This window comes from Anomaloglossus baeobatrachus, chromosome 4 (assembly GCF_048569485.1).
Source record: "Anomaloglossus baeobatrachus isolate aAnoBae1 chromosome 4, aAnoBae1.hap1, whole genome shotgun sequence".
Classification (NCBI taxonomy): domain Eukaryota; kingdom Metazoa; phylum Chordata; class Amphibia; order Anura; family Aromobatidae; genus Anomaloglossus; species Anomaloglossus baeobatrachus.
The window spans coordinates 232,390,665-232,415,959 of NC_134356.1; the positions used below are offsets into that span (position 1 = coordinate 232,390,665).

Genomic DNA, 25,295 nt, shown 5'->3' on the forward strand with positions numbered 1-25,295 from the left:
TGACAGATGGCACAAGCTTTGAGGGAGCATGCAATTGGCATGCTGACTGCAGGAATGTGCACAAGAACTGTTGCCCATGAATTAAATGTTAATTTCGCTACCATAAGCCATCTCCAAAGATGTTTCAGAGAACTTGGCAGTATATGTCTCACAACTGCAGACCATGTATAACCACATCAGCCCAGGAGCTCAACATCCTGGACAGCTGCTGCAACAATCGGTTTGCGTAACCAAAGAATTTTTGCACAAATTGTCAAACAGTCTCTGGAAGCTTGTCGTACTGCTTGTGGTCTCCACCTGACTAAAGTTCGTTATGTAGCGCCCCTGAACCCATCAGGGCACTACAAGGTACTGCATCCCGTCAAAGATGCAGGGCCTGCCCCCAGGGACCTGGAAGACCAGTGCCGATAACAGCAAAACACACTATAATCCCTGTTTGTCCCCTATCCCTACAGACTGGTGACAGACTAGAATTGGACCCAATGGATGGCCACCCAGGGGTGGAGCCGATACAGTCCACTAGACAACGACCAGGTGGGAGGAGACACAGTAAGTGGAAGTGAGAGGAGGTAACGGACGTAACTGCACTGACACAGGAGTGTGACGGTGACCTGAGGGCCCAGGGGTGTGGTTGCCGGTGGAGTACGGCGAAGTACTCCTGGAATCATAGCACCGACATGGCACAGAGCCTTAGGTCAGGCAAACGCTCCAGGCAGAACTGATAAAATCTGCACAGTGAGGGGACAATCCAGGACCTCACTGACCTTAGAAGTCTGAGGGCACTAGCAGTAACGGGAGAACCAGGGACAGGAAAGGAACACCAACCCTACAGGGTTCACACTGCCCGCCATACGGACCAGAGACAGGTCAGATGAAAGACTGTGTGTATGGTGTTGTGTGGGGGAGTGGTTTGCTGATGTTAATGTTGTGAATCACGTGGCCTATGGTGGCACTGAGATTTTGGTATGAGCAGACTATGTTACGAACAACGAACGCAGGTGCAGAGGGGTGGAACAGTGCAGAGGAGAGATGGTGGGCAGAATGCCCAGGTATGGGATTTCCGGACGCTCACCTGACTTCACAGACATGAAGGAAGAGAAGGGGAGGAGAATGTATAATTAAGATTAGAGGCAGTCTTCTCTTCCAGACAAAGCACACTCCATAGCCTGGAAGATCAAAGCTATAAAAGATGATTTTTACTGAGCAAGCAATTATTCAGGATGCCTACAGTTATGACTGTCAGCTGTATACAACCTGTATGTATTGCACATACTGATAACTCAAACTTCAAGAGGGTGACACAATCCTTTTTAAGGCTATGTAAACACACTGCATCTTTTACTGTTTTTGCTGCATTTTTGACATCACAAAGATGCAACAAAATACAGGCATTTCCTTCTCCCAGCAAAGTCTGAGGTTTCTATTTTGCAGTCTACACAGTACATCTTTTTTTTGCTGCAGTTTTGAAGACGCAGCCAAGGTGCAACATGTCAATTCTTTGTCTTGTCCCTGCATTTTGGAGGACTGGCAGATCACTCCCCCCAATGACATGGGGTCGGTGGGGGATTGATCCCTGGAATCTGGCTAGATGCCGGTTCCCATACAGTCAGTGGGGACCAAAATCTGGCGCAAAGGAGTAGGAGCAAGAGTTTCATACTTACCGAATCACCGGTGCGGCTGTCACACTGCCCCTGCAGCCTGTCGTTCACTTCTCAGGCTGCTCATTACCTTCATTGAATATAAACTGCTTCCACTGCCCACCGATGGCTGTGATTGGTTGCAGTCCGAAGAGCCCCTACCCTGAGTGACAGTGTCTGACTGCAGTCAATCAATGATGCTGCTGGGTGGGTTGTACAGTAAAATAATTAAAAAAATTGTCGTAGGATCCCCCATATTTTGATATCAGCACAAAGCCCAACAGCTATATGCTTTTCATCCCCTTTAAATTTTAAAATATTTTCCTTAGTTTATTAAATTTTTATTTTACTTTATCCTTTCCTATTGAACCTACTTTATTCCTCCTATCCCTTTGTTTTTATTTCGTGTTCAGATAATACTTCTTCCCTTGGATTCTGACAATCTCCCAAGTAGCTGTCCTTATATTACAACTACATTATTATAACTACGTTTTACAATTACATTTGTTTCTCTACTAGTGAACTACTGTTTTCTTTGTTCATAAAGATATACAGTGGAACCTTGCTTAATGAGAACAATCCGTTCTGGGACTGTGCTTATTAACCAAGTTACTCGTTCAGCAAAGCAAGATTTCCCATAGGAAATCATTGCAATGCAGCCAATTCGTTCCACAACTTGTTAAATGCCCCATCCTGGTCCCCTATTCTGTCATTCCACACATGCTCAAACACACAAGCACTCACATATTACATGCTCACCTTACCTTCCGTTGCATCGCCGGACTCCTGGGACTTGCTGTTCTCTGGTACGGGTCCGGGCTGTGTATCGGGTTACCATAACGACGAGGGAGGAACTCCCGCGTCCAGAGCGCTGATGTCAAAGGTAGAGCCTCTTGCCTCTGATTGGCCAGCGCGCTGCCTTTGAGTAGCGGTGACAGGAACCAGGAAGTTCCTGTCGCAGGCACCTACTTCTTACTATTCATTCCCTGTAGCTGAAATGCTTTCATTTACGAGCGCCTTACTCTCGATCCAACTCTCCAGAGGGAATCGATTGTTTTCTCATTCCTCCATTGCCTGTTAATATAAATATTCTTTTTCTTAATTGATTCTTATCTTTTTCCTTCCTTTTGGCCACACTTGTATTTCTTTCCCTACACAGCACATGCCAATAGGCATACTTGTACGGGGCCCCTGCTGCTAAATAAATAATAAAATGTTCTATATGGAAAAACGTTTATGTAATACCATATATTTGATTCTCCACAAATTTGATATATCATTATTTATCTACTTCATCTATTTCTCCTCTGGAATAAATAAATATAAATAAATTTTTTTCTTAAACATAAATTACAAATAAATGAAAATATAAATAAACATAAGCATGCTAATCCTTCCTTAATTTTTATTTGTTTAATCTTTCACAAATTGTAACCGGATTCAAGCATTTATTTAAAAATCATAGTATCAAATCCTCTCCCTTTTAACCCTTTAACCTGCGGTTCCCCAACCCAATCAATATAATTTATCATACGTTTTTCATCCTTTCTGTTTCTTCTCAATTCTCCTTTTTTTTTTTTTTCCCCTGCTTTTCACTTCTGTTTCATTCCCTCTTTTCTTCCTTACCTTTTTCCCTTGTTTCTTCTCCTTTTCGTTCCTTTTTCCTTTTTTCTTCCTTTTTTTTTTCCTTTTCCTGCTTTTTCTTTTTTTCCATTTTTTTTTTTTTTTTTTTTACTTTTCTGTTAACCTATGCAACTTTATTGATCACCTCACGTGCTTTTGCATCACGAGGAAGATGACGTAGAAAATGTAGACGTGGCATTGCTTAACGTGTGTGTATGTGTGTGTGTGTATATATGTATATGCCTGCGGCCCCTTGTTTGGTTTATTTATTCCTTATATTTGTCGTGATGAAGGGGACGGAAATGTCCCTGAAACGCGTAGATCTATGTGAATAAAGGGATTCTTCCAAACTCTCGGTGAATCTGTGGTTTTGGCACGGTATTCAAACCCATTCTTCGTTCTACTCTGCAAACCATATTTTAATATCAGCACAGATAAAGCCCAACAGCTGGGGGCTGGTATTATCAGGCTGAAGATACCATGGTTATTGGGTACTCCCAACCTAAAAATATCTGCCAGCAGCTACCAAAAATTGCCGCATCCATTAAATGTGACAGTCCCAACAGTTTACCCGACTCCTCCCGCATTGCCCTGGTGCAGTGACAATTGGGGTAATAAGAAGTTAATAGCAGCCAACGACTGCCACTAAGTCTTAGATTAGTAATGGCAGGCATCTACCAGAGACAACCCCCCCCCCCATCACTAAGTGAAATGAAATTAACACAAAAACCAAAATAATGCATTATTTGGAAAAAGACAAAGCACCTTTTTTCATTACTTAACCGCAACACAACCCTTCAGGTCCTATGTAATCCACACGAGGTCCCACTATGCTTCCAGCACGGCTAATATCTTCCCCCAGGTGTCTGCTGCACCTTGGCAGGTTTTAGAAAAATGGGGAGGACCCCGCGTGGTGGTTTGTTTGTTTTTTGTTAATAAAAAAATGTTTAAAGGAGGAAAAAAAGGGTGGGATCTTCTGTTTCACAGCCAGCCAAGGTACAGCACACAGCTGAGTTGCTGCTGCTGTTCCTGTGCTGGATATGAAAAATGGGGGGGTACGCAACCTTATTTTTTTTTTTTTTTAGTTTTTTTTGTACTAAAAAAACCCCAGCTGGCTAAGCTATTGCACTATCAAGCTATTCTGTTTATTTCTATCTGTTAAATATGTGCTAGCTATCTTGTTTCTCCTTGATAAAACGCTTTAACAAAAACACGGCGTCATGCGTCTTTTGGGCCACTAGCTGCATTGTCTCAGACCACAGGAAAGAGATGAGGCACCCCACGGGGCCAGGGTCTCTTTTGTTTGTCACTGGGTCAGTGATGGAGGGGTCTTTGGGGATGTCACGGTGGTCTGGCCTGGCTTTGTGGCCCTGAGGTGCCCACAAAAGGGAGGAAGAAAGATGTGAATGAAGGGGAGATGGTGGGGGTAGTTGTCTCGAGACACCACCTGTGGTATGCGGTTATGAGGGAAGCCGCCGCTGCTGGATGTCTCTCTCCTCCGGGGCGAATGGGAACGCAGCTCGGGTGTTTCAGCTCTCCACAAGTAGAGCTAGGCCCTGGTGGGTGAGGATGATGTCGGCGCCGGCAATAACAGGGACGACACGGGCTGCGGTTCAAGTTCTTTACTCACTGCAACTGTTGTCACACTTTGAATGCTGGTTTCCACTATGATGGGCTCCAGCCGATCCTGGCTAGTTCAGAGGTCACCACCAGTGTTCCCACTGTAATTCCCCTGCACTGAGATCTCAGGCTGTGCTTCCTGCTCCAAGCCTCAGGCCTTGCTGAGTTCTCAGAAGTGTAAAAGGTAGTTTTGGACCGAGGTCCCGACTTGTCTCCCTACGCTGAGCTATGCCCAGGGTTGACTGTGAGAAGGTGCTCCTTCCCTTTACCCCCCAATGGTGCCCACCCCCCAGGTGGCTGTCCTAGTGACCAGTAAGTCCCATGCCTCGTGATGATCACAGCCTGTCTACCCTAGGCCAATCCCAGTGGGAAAGCACCTAACTATGTTGTGTGTGAATGTGGTAAACACCGGCGGTTAACCCCTTCCTTCCCTGGCATGAGTACCGCACCTTAAGTGAGATGCAATACCCTGTGGCGACTTAAGCCTCAGGGGTGCCACAGATGCAGTGTGTGAACATAGCCTAAGGTCTATAGATACGTTGGGGTTAAATGTAAGGTTTGAAACTTAGATCAGGATAGGAGTTGTTGAAGGTTAGATGTATTGAGTAAAAAGAATGCCATTCACAAAGCAGATGAACCTATGGATATGGGCTACTCATTATCAGACCACATTTGAATAGGTTTTAAAAATATTGATCTGTGTTTTTGATGCCGATATGTCTGTGGGTGTGATATTAGACTAGGTAACCAGACAGACACAAAGTAAAAAAAAATTCATATTAAATTTGGTGCTAACAAATGTTTTATGGCTGCCAACCTCTAAGAATAAAGACAGTGCTGATGGCAAGGCAGAACTTGTAAGGCTGCTTTCACACATCTGTTTTTTGCTGAGCGGCACAATACGGTGCTTTGCAGAAAAAAACGCAACCGTTTTTTTTTTTTGCCGCCGGTTGTGTTTTTTTTCTGCATAGACTTGCATTAGCACCGTATTGTGCCGCATGGCCTTGCGTTGCATCCGTTTTTTTGCCGGATGCGGCATATTTGCATATTTAGCCCATGTGCTGGCCGGATGGAACGTTGCCTGGCACGTTTTTTTGTGCGGCGAAAAAAACATAGCGCCGGATCCGGCACGATTTACAATGCAAGCCTACGGACGCCGGATGCGGCGTCCTGCGGCAAAAACCGCATCCGGCAGCCGGATGCAGTTTTTTTGCACTGCACATGCTCAGTATCAAGCCGCATCCGTCAAAAAACGGACGGGCCGCATGGGAAAACTTATGCAACAGATGCAGTGTTTTTTTTGCAGCATGCGTTACATAGGTTTTTGAACCGGATTGAGCCGCACTGCAAAAACCGGATGTGTGAAAGCAGCCTAATATAGCTTGCAAATGAAGGTTGAGCTGGTACGTTCTTGTGTGTAGCAAAGTTAAAGTGCACTTTTGTCCCTGCAGTATATAGGTCATGGTTGCAAATGTTATAAAACAGGGGTGGGCAATTAATTTTCCCATGGGGCCGCATGAGAAATTGGGATGGTTTTAGAGGGCCGGACTAATATAATTAACTCGGTTCTACATATCTATATATATATATATATATATATATATCACACACAAACACGCATATATACTGTGCGAGTATAATAGATATACACATAAACACAATGTATACATACACACACAATCCCCATATACTACATCACTACACCCACTACACCCGCCACATACTACACCTGTAATATACATCAGTATACATTACACCTGTAATAAACTACACCTCTATATACTATACCACTATATATTAAATCACTACACCCCTATATACACCTGTAATATGCTACATCACTATATACTACACCTGTAATAAACTGCAGCACATCACTATATACTACACCTGTGATAACCTACATCACTACACCACCATGTACTACACTTGTATTATACTACATCACTACACCCCTATATACTACACTTGTATTATACTACACTCCTATATACTACACCTGTATTATACTACACCACTACACCTGTAATATACTACACCACTACACCCCATATACACCTGTAATATACTACACCACTACACCCTTATATACACCTGTAATATACTACACCACTACACCCCTATATACAGCTGTATTATACTACACCCCTATATACACCTGTATAATACAGGTGTGTATATAGGGGTGTAGTGGTGTAGTATAATACAGGTGTATATAGGGGTGTAGTATAATACAGGTGTATATAGGGGTGTAGTATATTACAGGTGTATATAGGGGTGTAGTGGTGTAGTATAATACAGGTGTATATAGGGGTGTAGTATTATACTACACTCCTATATACACCTGTAATATACTACACCCCTATATACACCTGTATTATACTAGACCACTACACCCCTAAATACACCTGTATTATACTACACCCCTATATACACCTGTAATATACTACACCCATATATACACCTGTATTATACTACACCCCTATATACACCTGTATAATACAGGTGTATATAGGGGTGTAGTATAATACAGGTGTATATAGGGGTGTAGTATTATACTACACTCCTATATACACCTGTATTATACTACGCCACTACACACCTATAAAACTACACCACTACACCCCCCCATATACCACACCTGTAAAACTACATTCCCATATACTAAACCACTACACCCCAAATATTTGTCAAAAGTTACCCCTCTCCTCCAGCCCCCCGCCTGCCCGCCCCCATTGTCCCCGCAGGTTACTAGTAACCACTCACCTCTCTTCTTATCGTTCCCGTCCTCAGACACCTCCGTACGAGCCCCCCGCTGAGCTGCTTCTCCTTCACATGGCCAGGCTGCGCCGACGCTGTATTCCTAGGAGCCCCCGCCGCTGCCTCTCTCCATACGGCCCCCGCCTCTGCAGCTTCTCCTGCCAGGCGGGAACTTTTCAAATGACACACGCGCCGTACTGACGATATCAGGGCGCGCGTGTGTCACAGAGAAAAGTGTCGGGCAAGGAACAGAGGAGAGATTCCTGCGTTCCGCTGCCTACACTGTGCGGAGCTTCAGGATCTGTCCTCTGTTTCCTACCCGACACGCAGCGTGTGATGAGGGTCAGGGATGGCTCCAGGTTTTTGTGGGCCCCGGGCGGAAGAGTCCCAGTGGGCCCCATCAACACGCAGACACACATACGTACACATACATATTTAAAGACAAACTCACAAAAATACATATAGAACGGACACATCTATGCAGCCATATACACTGACATACATAGATACACATTATACATGCCTACAGACACACAGCTCTGCTACAGACACACATAGCTCTGCTACATATATACATACATACACACATAGCTCTGCTACATATATACATACATACACACATAGCACTGCTACATACATACACACATAGCTCTGCTACATATATACATACATACACATTGCTCTGCTACATACACATAGCTCTGCTACATACATACACATATAGCTCTGCTACATACACACATAGCTCTGCTGCATACATACACACATAGCTCTGCTGCATACATACACACATAGCTCTGCTGCATACATACACACATAGCTCTGCTACATACACACATAGCACTGCTACATATATACATACATACACACATAGCTCTGCTACATATATACATACATACACACAGCTCTGCTACATACATACACACATAGCTCTGCTACATATATACATACATACACACATAGCTCTGCTACATATATACATACATACACATTGCTCTGCTACATACACACATAGCTCTGCTACATACATACACACATAGCTCTGCTACATACACACATAGCTCTGCTACATATATACATACACACATAGCTCTGCTACATATATACATACACACATAGCTCTGCTACATATATACATACACACATAGCTCTGCTACATATATACATACACACATAGCTCTGCTACATATATACATACACACATAGCTCTGCTACATATATACATACACACATAGCTCTGCTACATATATACATACACACATAGCTCTGCTACATATATACATACACACATAGCTCTGCTACATATATACATACACACATAGCTCTGCTACATATATACATACACACATAGCTCTGCTACATACATACACACATAGCTCTGCTACATACATACACACATAGCTCTGCTACATACATACACACATAGCTCTGCTACATACACACATAGCACTGCTACATATATACATACATACACACATAGCTCTGCTACATATATACATACATACACACACATAGCTCTGCTACATACACACATAGCTCTGCTACATATATACATACATACACACATAGCTCTGCTACATACATACACACATAGCTCTGCTACATACATACACACATAGCTCTGCTACATATATACATACATACACATTGCTCTGCTACATACACACATAGCTCTGCTACATACATACACACATAGCTCTGCTACATTGCTCTGCTACATACACACATAGCACTGCTACATACATACACACATAGCTCTGCTACATATATACATACAGACAGACACACGCGGCTCTGGGGCCCAGCACATACGGCATCGGGGAGGTGGGTGGGGGTTGGGGGGTTTGCAGGGAATACACCTAGGAGGGGAGAAGAGCCCATACAGCTCACCAGGGCCCATAAATCGGGGGGTGGGGAGGGCACATACCGCTCAGGTCACGGTGGAGAGGGGGCCCACACAGCGCCGGAAAGAAGCACTGTGCTGGGGGTCGCTGGCTGGCACTGCAACTCTCATCTGTGGGATGAGCAGGACGCCGGCCGGTAGCTCCGCCCACAGATGAAGTTCAACCAGGAAGTCTTTGCTTCTTAAAGGGACGGCGCCGCAGATTCCTGCCGAGGACTGCGGTCCCCGGACTCGGCCCGGGGACAGCAGAACTAAGGCGAGTGGGCCCCCCGGCTCTCCAGGGCCCCGGCATTTGCCCGGGCACTGATGAGGGCAATCTGACCACGCGCCTCCCGGAGCCTGGAGCTCCGGACAACAGGTCAGATTGCTCTCATCAGTGACCGGCCAGCAAGGACGCCCTGAGCCAGGCGGGCCGGTCACAGAGAGTAGGCGGGCCGGATGTGGCCCGCGGGCCGCCCCTTGCCCAGGTCTGTTATAAAAGGACGACTCTGCAAACATTATGTCCATTAAACATAAACAGCTTGTGGTGCCAGCACTCGCCATCGCCTGCTCAGTATGTAATGGCAAAGGTAATGTTTGTTTAAAAACAGTCTAATTGGTGGGTCATTTCTGTAATTGCCGCATCTCCTGAAAAATTGTGCTGTAGGAGGACATGTATTCTCCGACACATGATTGCATCAGGAACCTTAAAGGGAACCTGTCAGCAGAAATTTCGCCCAAAACCTAAAAGATTCCCCCTCTGCAGCTCCTGGGCTGCATTCTAGAAAGGTTCCTGTTATTGTGCCCCATGTGAGACCAAAATAAAGACTTTATAAAGTGGTACCTTTTTTGTATTCAGATACTGTAAATGTGACACGGGGGCGGGCTTTCTGGCGTCCGTTATTCTGCCTCCTGGTCCTGTATGCCGCCCCCCATCACTGCTTTCCATAGCTGATGCACCGCCCACTGCTCCAGCCATCCCCGCGCATGCCCAGTGCCAGTCTCACGGGACTGTGCAGTGTGACCGCTGGTGACGTGTGCGCAGGCAAGTGATTATGGGCGGGGCTGTGATTGTTATCAGCAAGTACCTGCCCATAATCTCGTGAGCGCGCAAACCTCACCAGCGGTCACACTGTGCTCAGGGTAGATGCTAGACTGTATGGGCTGCTTCCAGGGATGACGTCCCTTTTGTCACGTGATAGGGGCGTGTTCAAAATACTATCACGTGACAAAAGGGACGTCATCCCTGGAAGCAGCCCATACAGTCTAGCATCTACACTGAGCTCAGTGTGACCGCTGGTGAGGTTTGCGCGCTCACGAGATTATGGGCGGGGTACTTGTTGATAACAATCAGAGTCCCACCCATAATCACTTGCCTGCGCACACGTCACCAGCGGTCACACTGCACAGTCCCGTGAGACTGGCACTGGGCATGCGCGGGGATGGCTGGAGCAGTGGGCGGTGCATCAGCTATGGAAAGCAGCGATGGGGGGCAGCATACAGGACCAGGAGGCAGAATAACGGACGCCAGAGAGCCCGCCCCCGTGTCACATTTACAGTATCTGAATACAAAAAGGTACCACTTTATAAAGTCTTTATTTTGGTCTCTCATGGGGCACAATAACAGGAACCTTTCTAGAATGCAGCCCAGGAGCTGCAGAGGGGGAATCTTTTAGGTTTTGGGCGAAATTTCTGCTGACAGGTTCCCTTTAAGATGCATTAGGCCTTCTGTGCGGCATGATTTTGGCACACTTGTGTTCTCAGCGTGCTATCCATGATAGCGCACGGAGATCAGGCACTCCTATACTTGCCTGTCCCTTGCGCTGATGTCTCTTGCTCTGCTGTATCCGGCCACTGCTGTCTCCCCTCTATCTCTGGGTCGCGGTGCAGTGAATGTTCATCAGCATAATTAGCCAGCCTGGAAGCAGGAGACAGCAGCGGCTGTAGACAGGGGAGTATAAAAATAATTTTACTTCACACGTGTTTTCTCTGGTACTTCTCACACGGATCACACTATTGGTGACTGGAAGTGAGCAGCTGCAGGGAAGATAGAACTTTTTTTTTTTTTTTTTTTTCCCCCTAAAGTTACTATTCCAGTAAGCCTGCCAGGCAGAATTTAAAATATCACCATTTTTGCAGGTAAATAGCATTTTTAGTATTTACAGATTTCCTTTTAAATACTTTTTGATGTATAACCCATAATTATCAGTGTTTAACCATTGATGTTCAGGGCCTGAGATACAACCTGTTTGGTTTTGCTCTTGGTTTGAGCATTCAGCTTATCCTTAAGGCCCGTTTCACACATCTGGAATTTCGCCGGATCCGGTACAGTGTAATACATTACAATGACATCGTGGCAACCTCTGGTCACATGCTGTCATGCCGGATCCGGCGAAATGCTGATGTGTGAAACTGGCTTAAGTGCATTGTACAAGCTGAAGTGTGTGTGTGTGTGTGTGTGTGTGTGTGTGTGTGTGTGTGTGTGTGTGTGTGTGTGTGTGTGTGTTTTCAATTTACACACCATGTGACAGGAGTGACTGTCAGGACTTGGCTGTATCATATTTGTGTGCTACCCCTGACTCTACTAAAGTGTGCCAATTAACTTGCTGTTCGGAAAAAAATAAAAGTAGGTAAATGCATGACGTCCTATGGTATGAGTGATGTTATACCTGCAAGGTTTTCAGCCATGTATGCCTTGCTTACACCTTAGGCTAAGTTCACACGTGGTTTGTTTTGCATCAGTCACAATCTATCGCCTTGAGGAATTACAGTATCCTGCAAAATATTTTACAGGAATTCCCCCCTCCCCCCCCCCCCCCCCCATAGACTTCTATTAGCGACAGATTGTGACTGATGGCCTTGCATTGCATCTGCCGCATGACGGATCAGTCATTTAATGACTGACCGTCAGGCTGAAGCGACGCAGAATGTAACTTTTTTTTTTTTTTTTTTAGTGTGGCGGATCGGTTTTTACGGTGAGCATGCGCTCAGTAAAAAAACTATGATCGACTGAAAATCCAGTTCCAGCGGCTGGAACGATCAGCTGATCGTTCACAAAAGGCGACCGCCGGTAAAACAGTAAGGCCATGTGCGCACGTTGCGTTTTTTCATGCGTTTTAAGCTGCACCGGTTTAATGCAAAATTGCATGCGTTTTGATTTCCAAGCAAAGTCTATGGGAAATAGGGCTTTCTTGTGCGCACGATGCTTTTAAAAACGCAGCGGTTTTGGTGTAAAAAAATGTCAATCTCGGTCCTTGAAGAAGCAACATGTCAATTGTTTTAGCCATTTTGGCAGCGTTTTGGTAACATTGAAGTCAATGAGAATTACGGTATCTAAACTTATCCTAAAAGAAATTTCTAGCGTTTTACATGCTTTTTTTGATGCTAAGCGCATGCTTTTTGTCAAAATCAAAGCATGCGTTTTTGGCAGTATAGTGATGTCAAGAGGTTTCCATTTGCCCTCACATCCATTCCGACTTTAAAAAAATGAGTCAAACAATACTTTTATTTTGAACATAATTATTAAATCTCATTAAAAAAATTGTGTAAAAGTGAGTCCTCAGTGGTTGATACCTTTTTAATGGCTAACTGAAAAGATGGTAATAATTGCAAGCTTTCGAGACTACTCAGGTCTCCATCAGGCATGTCATTAATCCTTTTTTGGTAAATTATCATTATAGTGTATGATTTAAAGGTTATTTTTTGTGTTGGTTTCAATTTTTTTCCTACTTTTTGAATGTTCAAACTTTATTTAGTTGTGTATTTCTATTGAAAACGCATCTCAATTTAAGCACTGAAAATGCATGTAAAACGCGGTCAAAACGTGGCAAAAACGCTTGCGTATTTCCAGCGTTTGTGGTCAAAACCAAATTTGACAGACCATTTCTGCCAGAGGATGCATTCATTTCTGCAAGTTACTGAACGCAATGTGCGCACATAGCCTAAAAGTCTTTTTTTTTTTTTTTTTTTTCCGTCACCCATGACGGCACCCATATAATCACGTGGTGCTGTCATGGGTTCTGGAAAAACCGGCTACCGGTAAGTAACCTAGGTGTTTTGCAGCGTCAGTTACATTAGTTGTGCAACTATCTGCAACGCATCCATCGCTTCAATCACACAACTGTGCCTGATTCAAAACATCGCAAGTGTGAACTTACCTTCGAAACCACCTATTAACTTTTAAGGCTATTTGACACCTGCCAGACATTGGTATACAAGATGATCCTGAATTTAGGGGAAGGGGCAACTTGACTTTTTAGCTTTTCTGGACACCTTGTGAAAAAAACCACGGACAAAGTATTTTTACAGACACATTGGAAAACCTATTAAAGCATAGTTAGAAGTGATACATGTTTGCAGACCCTAATTCTGACATGCAGAATTCGGCATGCACTGTAAACTGAAATATAGTCCGAATAATCAGTTTCCTCAGCTGCAAAAAAAATCAGGACTTTTATATACTTATAGGGGGTAAAATGCCCTATTTTTACAAACTGTCCTGGCATTTCTGGACGGTTGGTAACCCAGGCAGAGGTTGGTGCTGAAAAGTATTGAATAGCCAGTCATGATAACCTGTGTACATTATATACTTACAGTGACTCCGTAATAGAGTGGTTATGCTATACAGTCAGCAAATTCTCTGCTAGAGCTTTTTTTTTTTTTGCAGTATTGATTAAAATCTGCAAGAAATAAATGCAGCAAAGCGAAAATCCTTTATCCACCAACCATGTGCTTAAAGCTCTGTGCACACGTTGCTTTTTTTTTTCCTTGCAGATTTTAATACTGCAAGGAAAAAAAGTATCTCCGAAAAGTCGGAGAATCCTGAAATGCTGTGAGCACATTGCTGCTTTTTTCCCTTGCAGATTTTGTTGCAGAAAAAGATGCAGCATGTCACTACTTTCTATATTTATTTATTTTTTTTCCCTGCATTTTCCCCATCTCAATAGATGATAAAGCACAAAAATGCGCTTTTCTGCCAAAACATTTTTTTTTTTTTTTTTTTTTGGTGCAAAAATCTGCTACGTGTGCACATAGCTTTATCTTTCTTGCTTAAAACAGATCAGAGGAGAGTCAGCCTTTGGGCTCATGTGCACATGTGCGTAAATGCATGCATTTACATTGTGTATTGCACTGCAGCGTAAATGAAAGTGTGACGCCCTGGCAAAACCAGGTAGTCACAGATAGGCCCCTGCACAACACCGTCCCTCACTTAGGAAACACACAGCCGACCTGAAACCCTAGTCACCCCCCCCCCCCCCTTAGGGAAAGATAGTCACACCAGTGGGCGAGACCAGGCGGTTGGACATGCCCACCCAGGGGTCTAGACAGCCCAGGGCGGGAAAACGGGCAGTTAAGCTTGGTAGTTCAGTTTGGAGAGGAGTGTGGGCTGGAGCTAAGTGTAGCTCCAGCAGAGGAAGTTCAAGTTGAACAGTACCAGGATAGGAGCCCTGGTACCTTGGCTAGGAGGCAGACGGTGGTCTCCGTCAGCAGGAGACGGGAAGACGGCTCGGCAGAACCATGGTGGACAGGGTTGTAGCCCGCCGGTACAGACATGGGAAACCGTAGCACAAAGGGGGTACTCGGACCCTGAAGCCACAACCGGGACCAAGCGGACTGGTTAATTCACCAATTGAGGCCAGGACTAGAGGTCCTGTCCCACCCAAAGTCCCTCATAGAAGACAACAGCCCACCGATGGGGATAGGTCACCGCCAGGGCCCATAGATCCCACAGGCCAGCGTCTGCGGGCACGGATCCTTAGGCCAAATCCAGCCGGGAGCGGACTCCTGTGTTTCAGACTAGGAAGTCCACCTTACACAAAACAATGCAGAGCAAAAGGATAGAAACCACCAGCCGGGTGGGGGACCCGAATGCAACTGGCCACGGCATCGGCCACCAGCACCTTGGTTTACCAGAGACTTGTGTGGTTTATTAACTGTGAGTAAACAAACACTCCCTGCGGTCGCTATACCATGCACATAGACACCGGGCCCCGGGGCCAACATCCCTGCCCACGGAGGGGTTAACATCTAGCTGCCACAACATCTCCCCTGGGTGCCTCATAACAGCAGTGGTAGTGTCCCAACTCACCACACACCGTGGGTGGCGTCACAAACTTACTACGGCCTAGCCCGTACATCTACGTCCCTTTTTTTTATTCGGCGTGTCTGCGAGACCCCTGGGTCCTGAGACCCTCGAGCCACCACCCCAGAAGGCCCGGATCCGAGCAGCGCTGGCTGCTGGCATGGGGGCGGCACACATGCGTCCCCTGCACAATCTATGTAGATTGTGCATGACACGTGTGCACGATGCTTTTATGAACGCAGCCATTTGGGTGCTAAAATTTTGACCCAAATCCGTGTGTTCATAAAATGAGACAATTTGAATATTTCATAAAATGAGCATGACAATTATTTCTGCGTTTTGGATGCAGCTCCCACTGTCTATGGTGGGGACAGCAGTCTCAGCAAATGAAATCAGCTTTTTTTTTAAAAAAAAAAAAAACTACGTCCATTAGTGTTTCTGCAGCAATTTGACGCGCGCATGTGCTGTAAAATCACTGCAGAATTTTCAGCAGTTACGTGCGCTGAGCCCTAAGATGGTATGTGGCAAGCTTGTTGCAAACCTGACGAATGAATGTCCGTTGTCTCCTGGAGGATTAGAGAGCACTGGATGTTTTGTAGTACTCGGCGAAATTGTTTCAAAGTGATTGTAAAGATACAAATGGGGTCCCACTGATAGTACAGGACATGGAAATACCAAGCCATTTCCATGTATTATGTGGATGCCTTTTACAGTCAATAATCTTTACATCAAGATGGTAACATCTGTGCTTGCCATGTTCTTACTTCTCCTAAAGGAAATTGTGAATTGATTGGGGCTTCCTTTACAAAATTGCATACCACTTTATTTTTGTTTTTTTTTTTTTTTTTTTTTCTTTTTTGTTAAAACTACAAACAACCAGGCAAATTTTACAGCCGGAAGAGGGTAGGGTAGAGAGATCAGAGTACATATTGGAGACAAGGGTCTCATGGATATAAAGGGTACGGATGGAACACAGGACAGGTGGTTGTGTAGCATTAACTGCATGGATTTCCCTGCAGGCTCTGGAAGGATTGTAGACAATCACATTACACGCATCCAAAAAATGTGTGCATAAAGTGTGTACCTTGCAATGACCTCAATGTAGTTTCTTATAAACATTAGTGAAGTTGTGGATGGAGAGAATTTTTCATGGTGTGGAATAGTAACCATGCATAGATTTCGTGACTAAATATTTTGGGCTTTTTTTGTTACTTTGTAGCCAGTAGGATAACTTTTGTTGTTTGTTGTTTTTATCAAACTAGGCTTAATCCTCAATGCCATGTGATTCTCAACTCTTTTCTATGCGCTGCCTTCAGGACCACGCCCAGTTGGCTAAAAAGGCTGTTACGGGATGAGGTGGCCATATTTCAGGAATGGAGATGCACACTTGGAAAGAGTAAATTTGGAGACAAGATTGGGACTTGAGTAGCGATAGAAACAGAACATTGGGGATGATATACTTGCAAAAAAAATGTATTTTGTAGAATGTCCTAAATAACCAAATACAGTCTTGACAGCGTAAAAGGGCACTGATCAAAGTGGTGATAATATGGTAGTAACAAGTGATATCCCCTTTAGTTAAAGCCACAGATCTGGTGCAAAACTTAGTGAAAATCCCCCACCTTTCCCTAATGTAACTAAAATAGTCCAAAAATTAATAACATGTTATCCATGATCTCAAATGCATTTCCATGTTTTATATTCTCTCGATCTTCGTCAGTGCAACTATGTATAAAGTGCACATAATAGTGTATAGTTCTATCTGAAACCCTTGTTCTGTGCCTAGTAGTAAAGCGGTCAGCAGAATTATTGTTTGACTGGCAGAAATCTTTGTACTCCCACATCTACAGGAATGCTTGGCTCGTACAAGTGTTTCTCTGAGAGCCACTGCCATAATGATCCCGTTCTTAAACAGTTTTGTATTGATGTTCCCCTGAAGGATTTTTTTTGTTTTGGTTTTTTAAATTTTACAGCCAGAATGGTATCACTAAAATATGTTTGCTGCCCCTAGTAATATACTTATCCGCCACTGTTGTCTTCTGTTTTTGGCATTGCTCTGGTCATATTCTGCTGATTGTGACCTGTCACATTGCTTAAGTGTTTGAAGGATCCGGAGGTCACTTCTGAAAGTTGCTCGGAGAACCAGAACAAGGCCTTAATAGAATTGCATTAAGTGCTTGTAAACGTTGCCTTGGACCTCTGGTTAGTCAGGAACTGCTGTCACAAGATGGCAGGGCGAGACCAAATCAGCACCAGGAAGCGCAAAAGACGGCAAGTGAGTAGCTTACAGGGCACGGAGCATCCATTAGTGATATTACGCCAGCAGTGCAATTAAAAAAACAAAAACAAACACCAAAATGCTGAAGTGATGCTTTAATAAAGCTTATGTCAACAATGACACTGGACCTAGACTTTTGTGATTTCCCACCATGGTGGTTGGGAATTTTTGGAGAAAAGGCAACCGGAATAATGGTGGGACTGAGGATCCACAATCCCCACAAGAAGTGTTATACTTAATGTATACTTTGCATCACTACCCACTCACCTTTTAGTGTTTTGTCTCCTTCCAAAGACATTTTGAAGGATAGTTTGGCGCACATTAGATGGCTCTTCGATCCTGCCGATATTGTCAGGTTTAGATTACTTTTCTCTGTTTTCTGTTTTGGGTATAATGTCTTAAAACTTGGCTGGAAGGGGGGAATGGAATTAAAAAGGGGCATAGTACACTATGTTTACATTATTTTTATCATTTTGCAGATGATGAAACACAGGCAAGAAAAAAAGGTGAGAAATCTGAAAGTAATGAGGGACGGGGGTGGTATTAAGAGGGTGACATTTGGAATGGATACTTATTGATGCCTGATAAACTACGGTTTCCCCGAAAATACCTACCCTGCAAATAAACCTAAGCAGGATTTTTTGTCTTATTGTAGTATACTTTTAAATATAAGCGCTCTTCTAAAAATAAGCTCTTGTTGTGGATCATCCTACCAATAGTATTCTGAAATAGAGCTTGAGCAGCCCTTTCAGGATATATATAACTTTTTATTGCTGTAACCCCAGAAGTTTAGTCAATGCCGGCTAGTTAATGGAATGAATACTAACCACTCTTTCCACTTGTAATCCCACCCAAACCTCTGCCGGCGTCAGTGATTGGAACTTGTGATAATGAATATTAACCAACTTTCCCTGCTCACCCTTCTATGCCATGTGTCAGCGATTCACTCAGACTTGGTCATATTACTGCCCGAGAACTGCAGCGCAATGCTCATACTGGCCACGGCTCTCATCACCTGAGTGTTACAGTTAATGTTAGTCTGAGTGAATCGCTGGCATGTCGTGTATGGTTGTGCGGGTGCGAAAGGGTTACGGTCAATGACACCGGCAGAGGGGTGAGTGAGATTATGGGCTGGGGAAGGGGTGAATATTAATTTTTCATTAATGGACAACCTAATCCCTGACACAATAGAAAATATAAGACACCCCTGAAAATAAGCCCTAGAACCAAAAATATGACACTGTTCTATTTTTGGCGAAACACGGTAGTTACGAGTTGTCCCTGCTGCATTAGAATGTAAACAAGCAGAGCTGCAAATTATAGGGGGGACATTATGGAAATTAGAAAAATCAAAAATCGCAATTTCTGAAATGTAGGCACTAAGCAACACTGATAGTGTTTTTTTGTTTTTTGTTTTTTTTTTCTTCTCTGTAGGCATTTATTCTTCCTCCTCACAGCTCAACTTGCACTCTGCATATGATTATTGTCCTGTCAGATCTAAATAGTCAGTTCTCTTAAACCAGACAGTATAAGGGTGTAGTCTATGTTCCTGCCCTGAAGACACTGATTACATTCTGTTAGGCTAGGTTCACACACTGCGTTTTTTTGATGCTGCGTTTTTGTGCGTTTTTGCGGCAAAAACGCACAAAAACGCACCCGCGGCAAAAAACCGCGGCAAAATACGCACGCGTTTTGCCGCGATTTGGTGCGTTGTTTTGCTGCGTTTTTGCTCACTGCGTCTTTATGCATTTTTTTATCAGTGAACAAAAAAAAGGTCTGATGTAATTTCCTTCTTCAATGTGTTCTTCATTCTCCACTAGTGTATGCAGAAGAGCAGACAGCTGCAGAACTACAAGGCTCAGCATACTCCATCCAATAGTGTATGCAGGAGAGCAGACAGCAGCTGTCGAACTACAAGGCTCAGCATCCTCCTTCCAGGACTGTATGCAGGATTTCTTTGCCCCCCCCCCCCCTCCCAAACAAAAAAAATGACGTGGGCTTCGCCATAATTTTGTATGCTAGCCGGGTACAGCAGGCAGGTACGGGCTGCCCCCAACCCCCAGCTGCCTATTTGTACCCGGCTGGGATCCAAAAATATAGGGAAGCCCTTTTTTTTTTTTTTAATTATTTCATGAATTTCATGAAATTTAAAAAAAAAAAAAAATGACGTGGGCTTCGCCCAATTTTTGAGTTTAGCCGGGTACAACTAGGCAGCTGGGGATTGGAATCCACAGTGCAGGGTGCCCATGCTTTCTGGGCACCCTTGCTGTGAATTGCAGTGCCGCAGCCACCCCTGAAAATGGCGCTTTCATAGAAGCGCCATCTTCTGGCGCTGTATCCAACTCTTCCAGCTGCCCTGATGCCGGGTGGCTCGCTGGGTAATAATGGGGTTAGGGCTAGCTGTATAGCTGGCCCTAAGCCCGAAATTCATGGTGTCACGCCAATATTAGACATGGCCACCATGAATTTCTAGTAAAGATAAAAAAAAAAAACACAACACACAGAAAAATATTTTTATTAGAAATAAAACACAATTAGTGACTCCATCTTTATTGAAATAAAGAACCCCCCTCCGCAGTAATCCTGGGTCAAGGGTCCCGCGGCGTCCAATCCGGATCCAGTATCATCTGATCGGTTTGGTTTGCTGGAAGGCAAAGCGATCAGATGATGTGTCAGGTTCTAGGGGCTGAAGCACATCACACATCAGCTGATTGTATAAAAGCCGTTTATACAATCAGCAGATGCATCGGTGCAAAAAATAAAAAAAAATACTCACTTATGTGCTGATTACCGGCAGCTCCTGCAGCGGAGTTTGATCCCGTCCGATCGCTGCAGCAGCTGCCGGTAATCGGGGATGAAGTCTCCTGACGCATCCGCTGATGGGTGAAGCCAGCCGGCCGCTGGCGTCAGCCCGAGACTTACGATCACCTGATGCGTCAGGTGACTGCGTCAGGTGATCCATCGACAGGTCCTGCATCTATCGTACTGCCCGGGGAGACTGCACACACCGCGGCGATACCGTGAGAGGAGATGGGAGCGGGCATGGCACCGGGATGCTGCAGACAGGTGAGTATAACTTTTTTTTTTTTTTTTTTTTCTCTACTGTTCACTTTTGTTTTCGCAGCCGCTTCCACCTCCCGCCCAGACATGGCGCCGCACGGCAGCATACATGCCCAGGACGGGAGGTGGAAGCGGCGGTGACGGTACCGGGAGGATTCACACTTCTGTGTTTACTGACAGAAGGAATCCTCTTCCTGTACACGTCACTTTACTACGCACCTCCTGCGTTTATAGCTGCGTTTTTGGTCTTAGAAACGCACCAAAACGCACCTATTTGCGTTTCTCATTGCGTCTTTCAACATCCCATTGCACTCAATGGATGAAAAGTGCAGTGAAAAACACGGGAATAATTGACATGCTGCGTTTTTGTGGCACCACAAAAACGCAGCTGAAAAAAACGCTGTGTGCAGACAGCAAAAATGAACTCATAGACTTTGCTGGGGAAGCAAAGTCATGCAGTTTTCTGAACAAAAACGCACCTGAAAACTGCGCAAAAACGCTGCGAAAAACTCACTGTGTGAACTTACCCTTATAGTAGTGTGAACTTTGTCCAAGTATCTATTGTGTAGGTAATGTGTTCATGTATAGAGTATGTGTGGCCATCTAGTGGCCAGTTTTAGGTAGTGCTCCTAGGTGTAAAGATTAGAATCTGCCTAGCAATAGGAGGGCTGTAGACAGGGAACATATGAGCTCTGTTAGTTCCCTACATTAGGAGGAGCCATCCACAGGATGTCTACTGTCTAAATCTTGGTTTAGACAGTGAGTAGAGCTGTACTATTAGGTAGCATAGCGAGTAGGAGCAGCAAGCCAGATGATACCTTAGGCCATGGTAAGTGGATGCTTGTGGCATGTCACCTGACCTATCAATCAGTGCAAAGTTGGAATAGAGTGCATTCCCGACTACAGGAAGGACTGTAGTCGGGAGTGTGTAGAGGATTACCTCCATCCCACAGTCGCGAGTTCCAGGCTCGAACACTACAGAGGTTCCAGTTAGTGGACGGACTCCAGTGGTATGAGTCGTCAAGTGGAGACTTGTCGTAGACCGGGGGAGGGGAATAGGTCAGTACAGAAAGGACAAGGTGAGTCAGACGACAGTCTGCACCAGTTTTGAGAACAGGTTCCAAAAGGTAGGACAAAAACCCAGTCCAAGGAGGACTAGGACTTTAATGTGCGGGACTGTGGTGCCAAACAGTAAGGAGGGGGAGGAAGGAAGAGCAGCTGTAGTACCAGGAATGATGGAGCAGCCTAAAGTAAAACTATGCCTTAAAGCTAAACATGCTGTAAAGAACTTGTTTGTGTTGAGCGTACAGGACCAGCATATTCATGGTACTGTGCAGTGTTAAGTAACACTGTTCAGAAAGAAATCCATATCGGTGTCTGACTCCCCAGCAGAAGAATCCTGGTCTGCATGATGGCCTAATCAGAGGTATGGCTTGCACACAGTCCACATGCACAGCCAGAACCCTTACCTCTTGCTCTGTGGAGGTGGCAGGGGTGCGGACCACCAAAGGACTGAGCCCCTCACCCAGAATACGGCCCCAAACCACCCTCACAACAGAATGTGCGGTCACCTAATCTACATCAAACAGAATAATAACCGTAATGGAGAGAAGTCTAAAAGCCGACAACCACTTAAACAGTTACCTTCCTTGTGTACTTCACACATTGTCGACTATACAAGGATTATTTTATTTATATTCTTAGCCTTAAAAACAATAAATGAATTTCAATTATGTTGACACGCCTAATCTATTACTGCGTTTTTGCTGCATTTTTTACGTTAAGGATGCACCTAAATGCATGCGTTTCCTGCCCCAGCAAAATCTGAGATTTCTATTTTGCTGTTCAGAGTGCATCTTTTTTTTGGCTGCGTTTTTGGAGACTCAGCCAAGATGTAGCATGTCAATTCTTCTTGCATCTTGTCCCTGCGTTTCGAAGGACTAGCAGATCAATCCCCAGCTGTCTCGAGGTCGGCGGGGGATTGATCCCTGGTATCTGGCTAGATGCGAGTCCCCATAAAGTCAATGGGGACCAGAATCTGGCGCAAAGGGGTAGAAGCAAGCACTTCATACTTGGTCACCCGCGAAGCTGTCACACTGTGCCCGCGGCTGGTCATTCACTTCCTGAGCCGCTCATTATTTTCATTGAATATGCATTGCTTCCCCCGCCCACCGGTGGCTGTGTGATTGGTTGCAGTCAGATGTGCCCCCATGCTGAGTGACAGCTGTCTGACTGCAACCAATCACAGCCGCTGGTGGGCAAGTCTATATCGTACAGTACAATAAATAAATAAAAAAAAAGTGCGGTCCCCCCAAATTTGATACCAGCCAAGGGCTGGTATTCTCAGGCTGGTGAGACCCATGTTATCTTTAGGCTGGGGAGCTCCCAATATCAGCCAGCAGCTGCCCGGAGTGGCAGCATCAATTAGATGTGACAGTCCCGGGACTTTACCCGGCTCATCCCGATTGCCCTGATGCGGCGGCAATCGGGGTAGTAAGGAGTTAATGGCAGCCCATAGCTGCCACAGAGTCCTAGATTAGTAATGGCAGGCGTCTGAGACACCCTCCATCACTAATCTGTAAGTGAAATGAAATAAACTCAAACACCGAAATAATGCTTTCTTTAAAATAAGACAAAAAAAAGCACCCTTTCACCACTTTATTAACCAAAACACAACCCTTCAGGTCCGATGTAATCCACACGAGGTCCCACAACGCTTCCAGCACTGCTCTAGATATCTGAAACGCTGAGCGCCATAGAACAAGAACTGAAGGGAGCTGCACTCTTAGCTGGGACGTCACTCATGTTAGACGCGGCCACGGCCTCCACTGGTGACAGCAAATCACCTGAGTAACTTCCCACTTATCGCACGGCTTACTTTAGTTGCTGCATGAACCGCACAGCGGGTAGTCTTGTTCTATGGCCACTCGCAGTGATTGTCAGATGTAACAGAGCTGGAAGCGGCGTGGGACCTCGTGTGAATTATGTCAGACTTGGAGGGGTGTTTGGGGGGTCAATAAAATGGTGAAAGAGGGTGCTGTTTTTTTCTTTTATTTCAAATAAAGGATTTTTTGGGTGTTTGTGTTTATTTACTTTTACTTACAGATTAATGATGGGGAGCTGTCTCATGGATGCCTGCCATTACTAAGCTAGGGCTTAGTAGCAGCTGTGGGCTGTTAACTCATTACCCCAATTGCAACTGCACCAGGACAACAGGAAGAGCTGGGCCCAGCGCCAGAATTGGCGCATCTTATGGATGTGCCACTTCTGGGGTGGCTGTGGGCTGCTTATGTTAGGCTGGAAAGGGCCAAATAACGAAGGCCCTTTCTACCCTAATATCAGCCCCCAGTTGTCTGCTGTACCTTAGCTAGTTTAAAAAAAAATAAAAATTGAAATCGTCCCGGATAACCCCTTTAATCTGCCCCACTAGCTCTCCAGTGTCTTGTTATCTCTACGGTAAAACGTGTTACCTATTCTTGGATCCATTGCTTAGTTAAAGATGCTATAAAAAATTACAATATAGCTGAGTTTTTTTGAAACGTAAAGTAGATTGCCTTACATATTTTTGGACATAAAAAGAATCATTTATTTTTCTGGTAATCTGTTATGAGGACAGACCCCTTTAATGAACTAGTAGATGCAAGAGATTCCGCTGTCACATGCCCCAAATTAGAGTACTACCAGGGGCGACGTAAAACTACCTCACAGCTGCATTGGTTGGCATTCCATCGATCATTTTTCAAATGGTTTTAATATAAATAGATCAAACCTATTTGTACTTTTATATTTAAGACTTCCACTGTACCCGCCAATTGATACAATGGTCGCTTGCCTTCTGTATCTGACACATTCGCTTCTAGTCTTCAGGCTGCTGACCCATGATCAATACATGGGGTCCAATTCATCACTTTCAGTTGGTCACTTTTTCTTTTTTTTGGTTTTCTGGTATTCACTGACTACTTTTGCACCAAAGTCATAAAGAACCCATAGGTAATGAATTTGACAGAAAATAAAGAATACTTTTTTATTTTTTATTTTTATATTTTTTTCAAGTTTATAACCTGTATATTTTGTGCTAAAAAAAAAATAAATCATGTTTTTCTGCTATGCCTGACAGCTGAGACTGGCATCATAGACCTGTGCAAGTGGCGCCCTTGCTCAGATGGTCTATCAGGCCCTAGAGGGTCCTCAGAGGAGACTAACACAAAGGTATCCACCAAGTAATATTACACGCTACAGCAAGCGTTTATGCAGAAAAAAATAACACAAAAATGGCTGCACAATATTTGTAGCAAGGAAATTAATCTGAGCGCCTATTAGAGTACCCTTCGAGATATTCGGTATCCATAACAT

General features: G+C 44.5%; 1 protein-coding gene across 2 annotated transcripts in view; it reads left to right on the forward strand.

Annotated features, from left to right (window-relative positions):
• The window catches only part of C4H12orf75 (chromosome 4 C12orf75 homolog), a 63,559-nt gene that overhangs the window by 7,960 nt on the left and 30,304 nt on the right, over positions 1-25,295 (forward strand). Inside the window, exon 2 of one of the 2 annotated variants that reach the window (XM_075342412.1) lies at positions 18,362-18,388. The exons of the other annotated variant lie outside the window; for it this stretch is intronic. Coding sequence (XP_075198527.1) covers positions 18,362-18,388 — 27 coding nt within the window. The remainder of the gene's footprint in view (positions 1-18,361; positions 18,389-25,295) is intronic. 2 annotated transcript variants of the gene reach the window in all.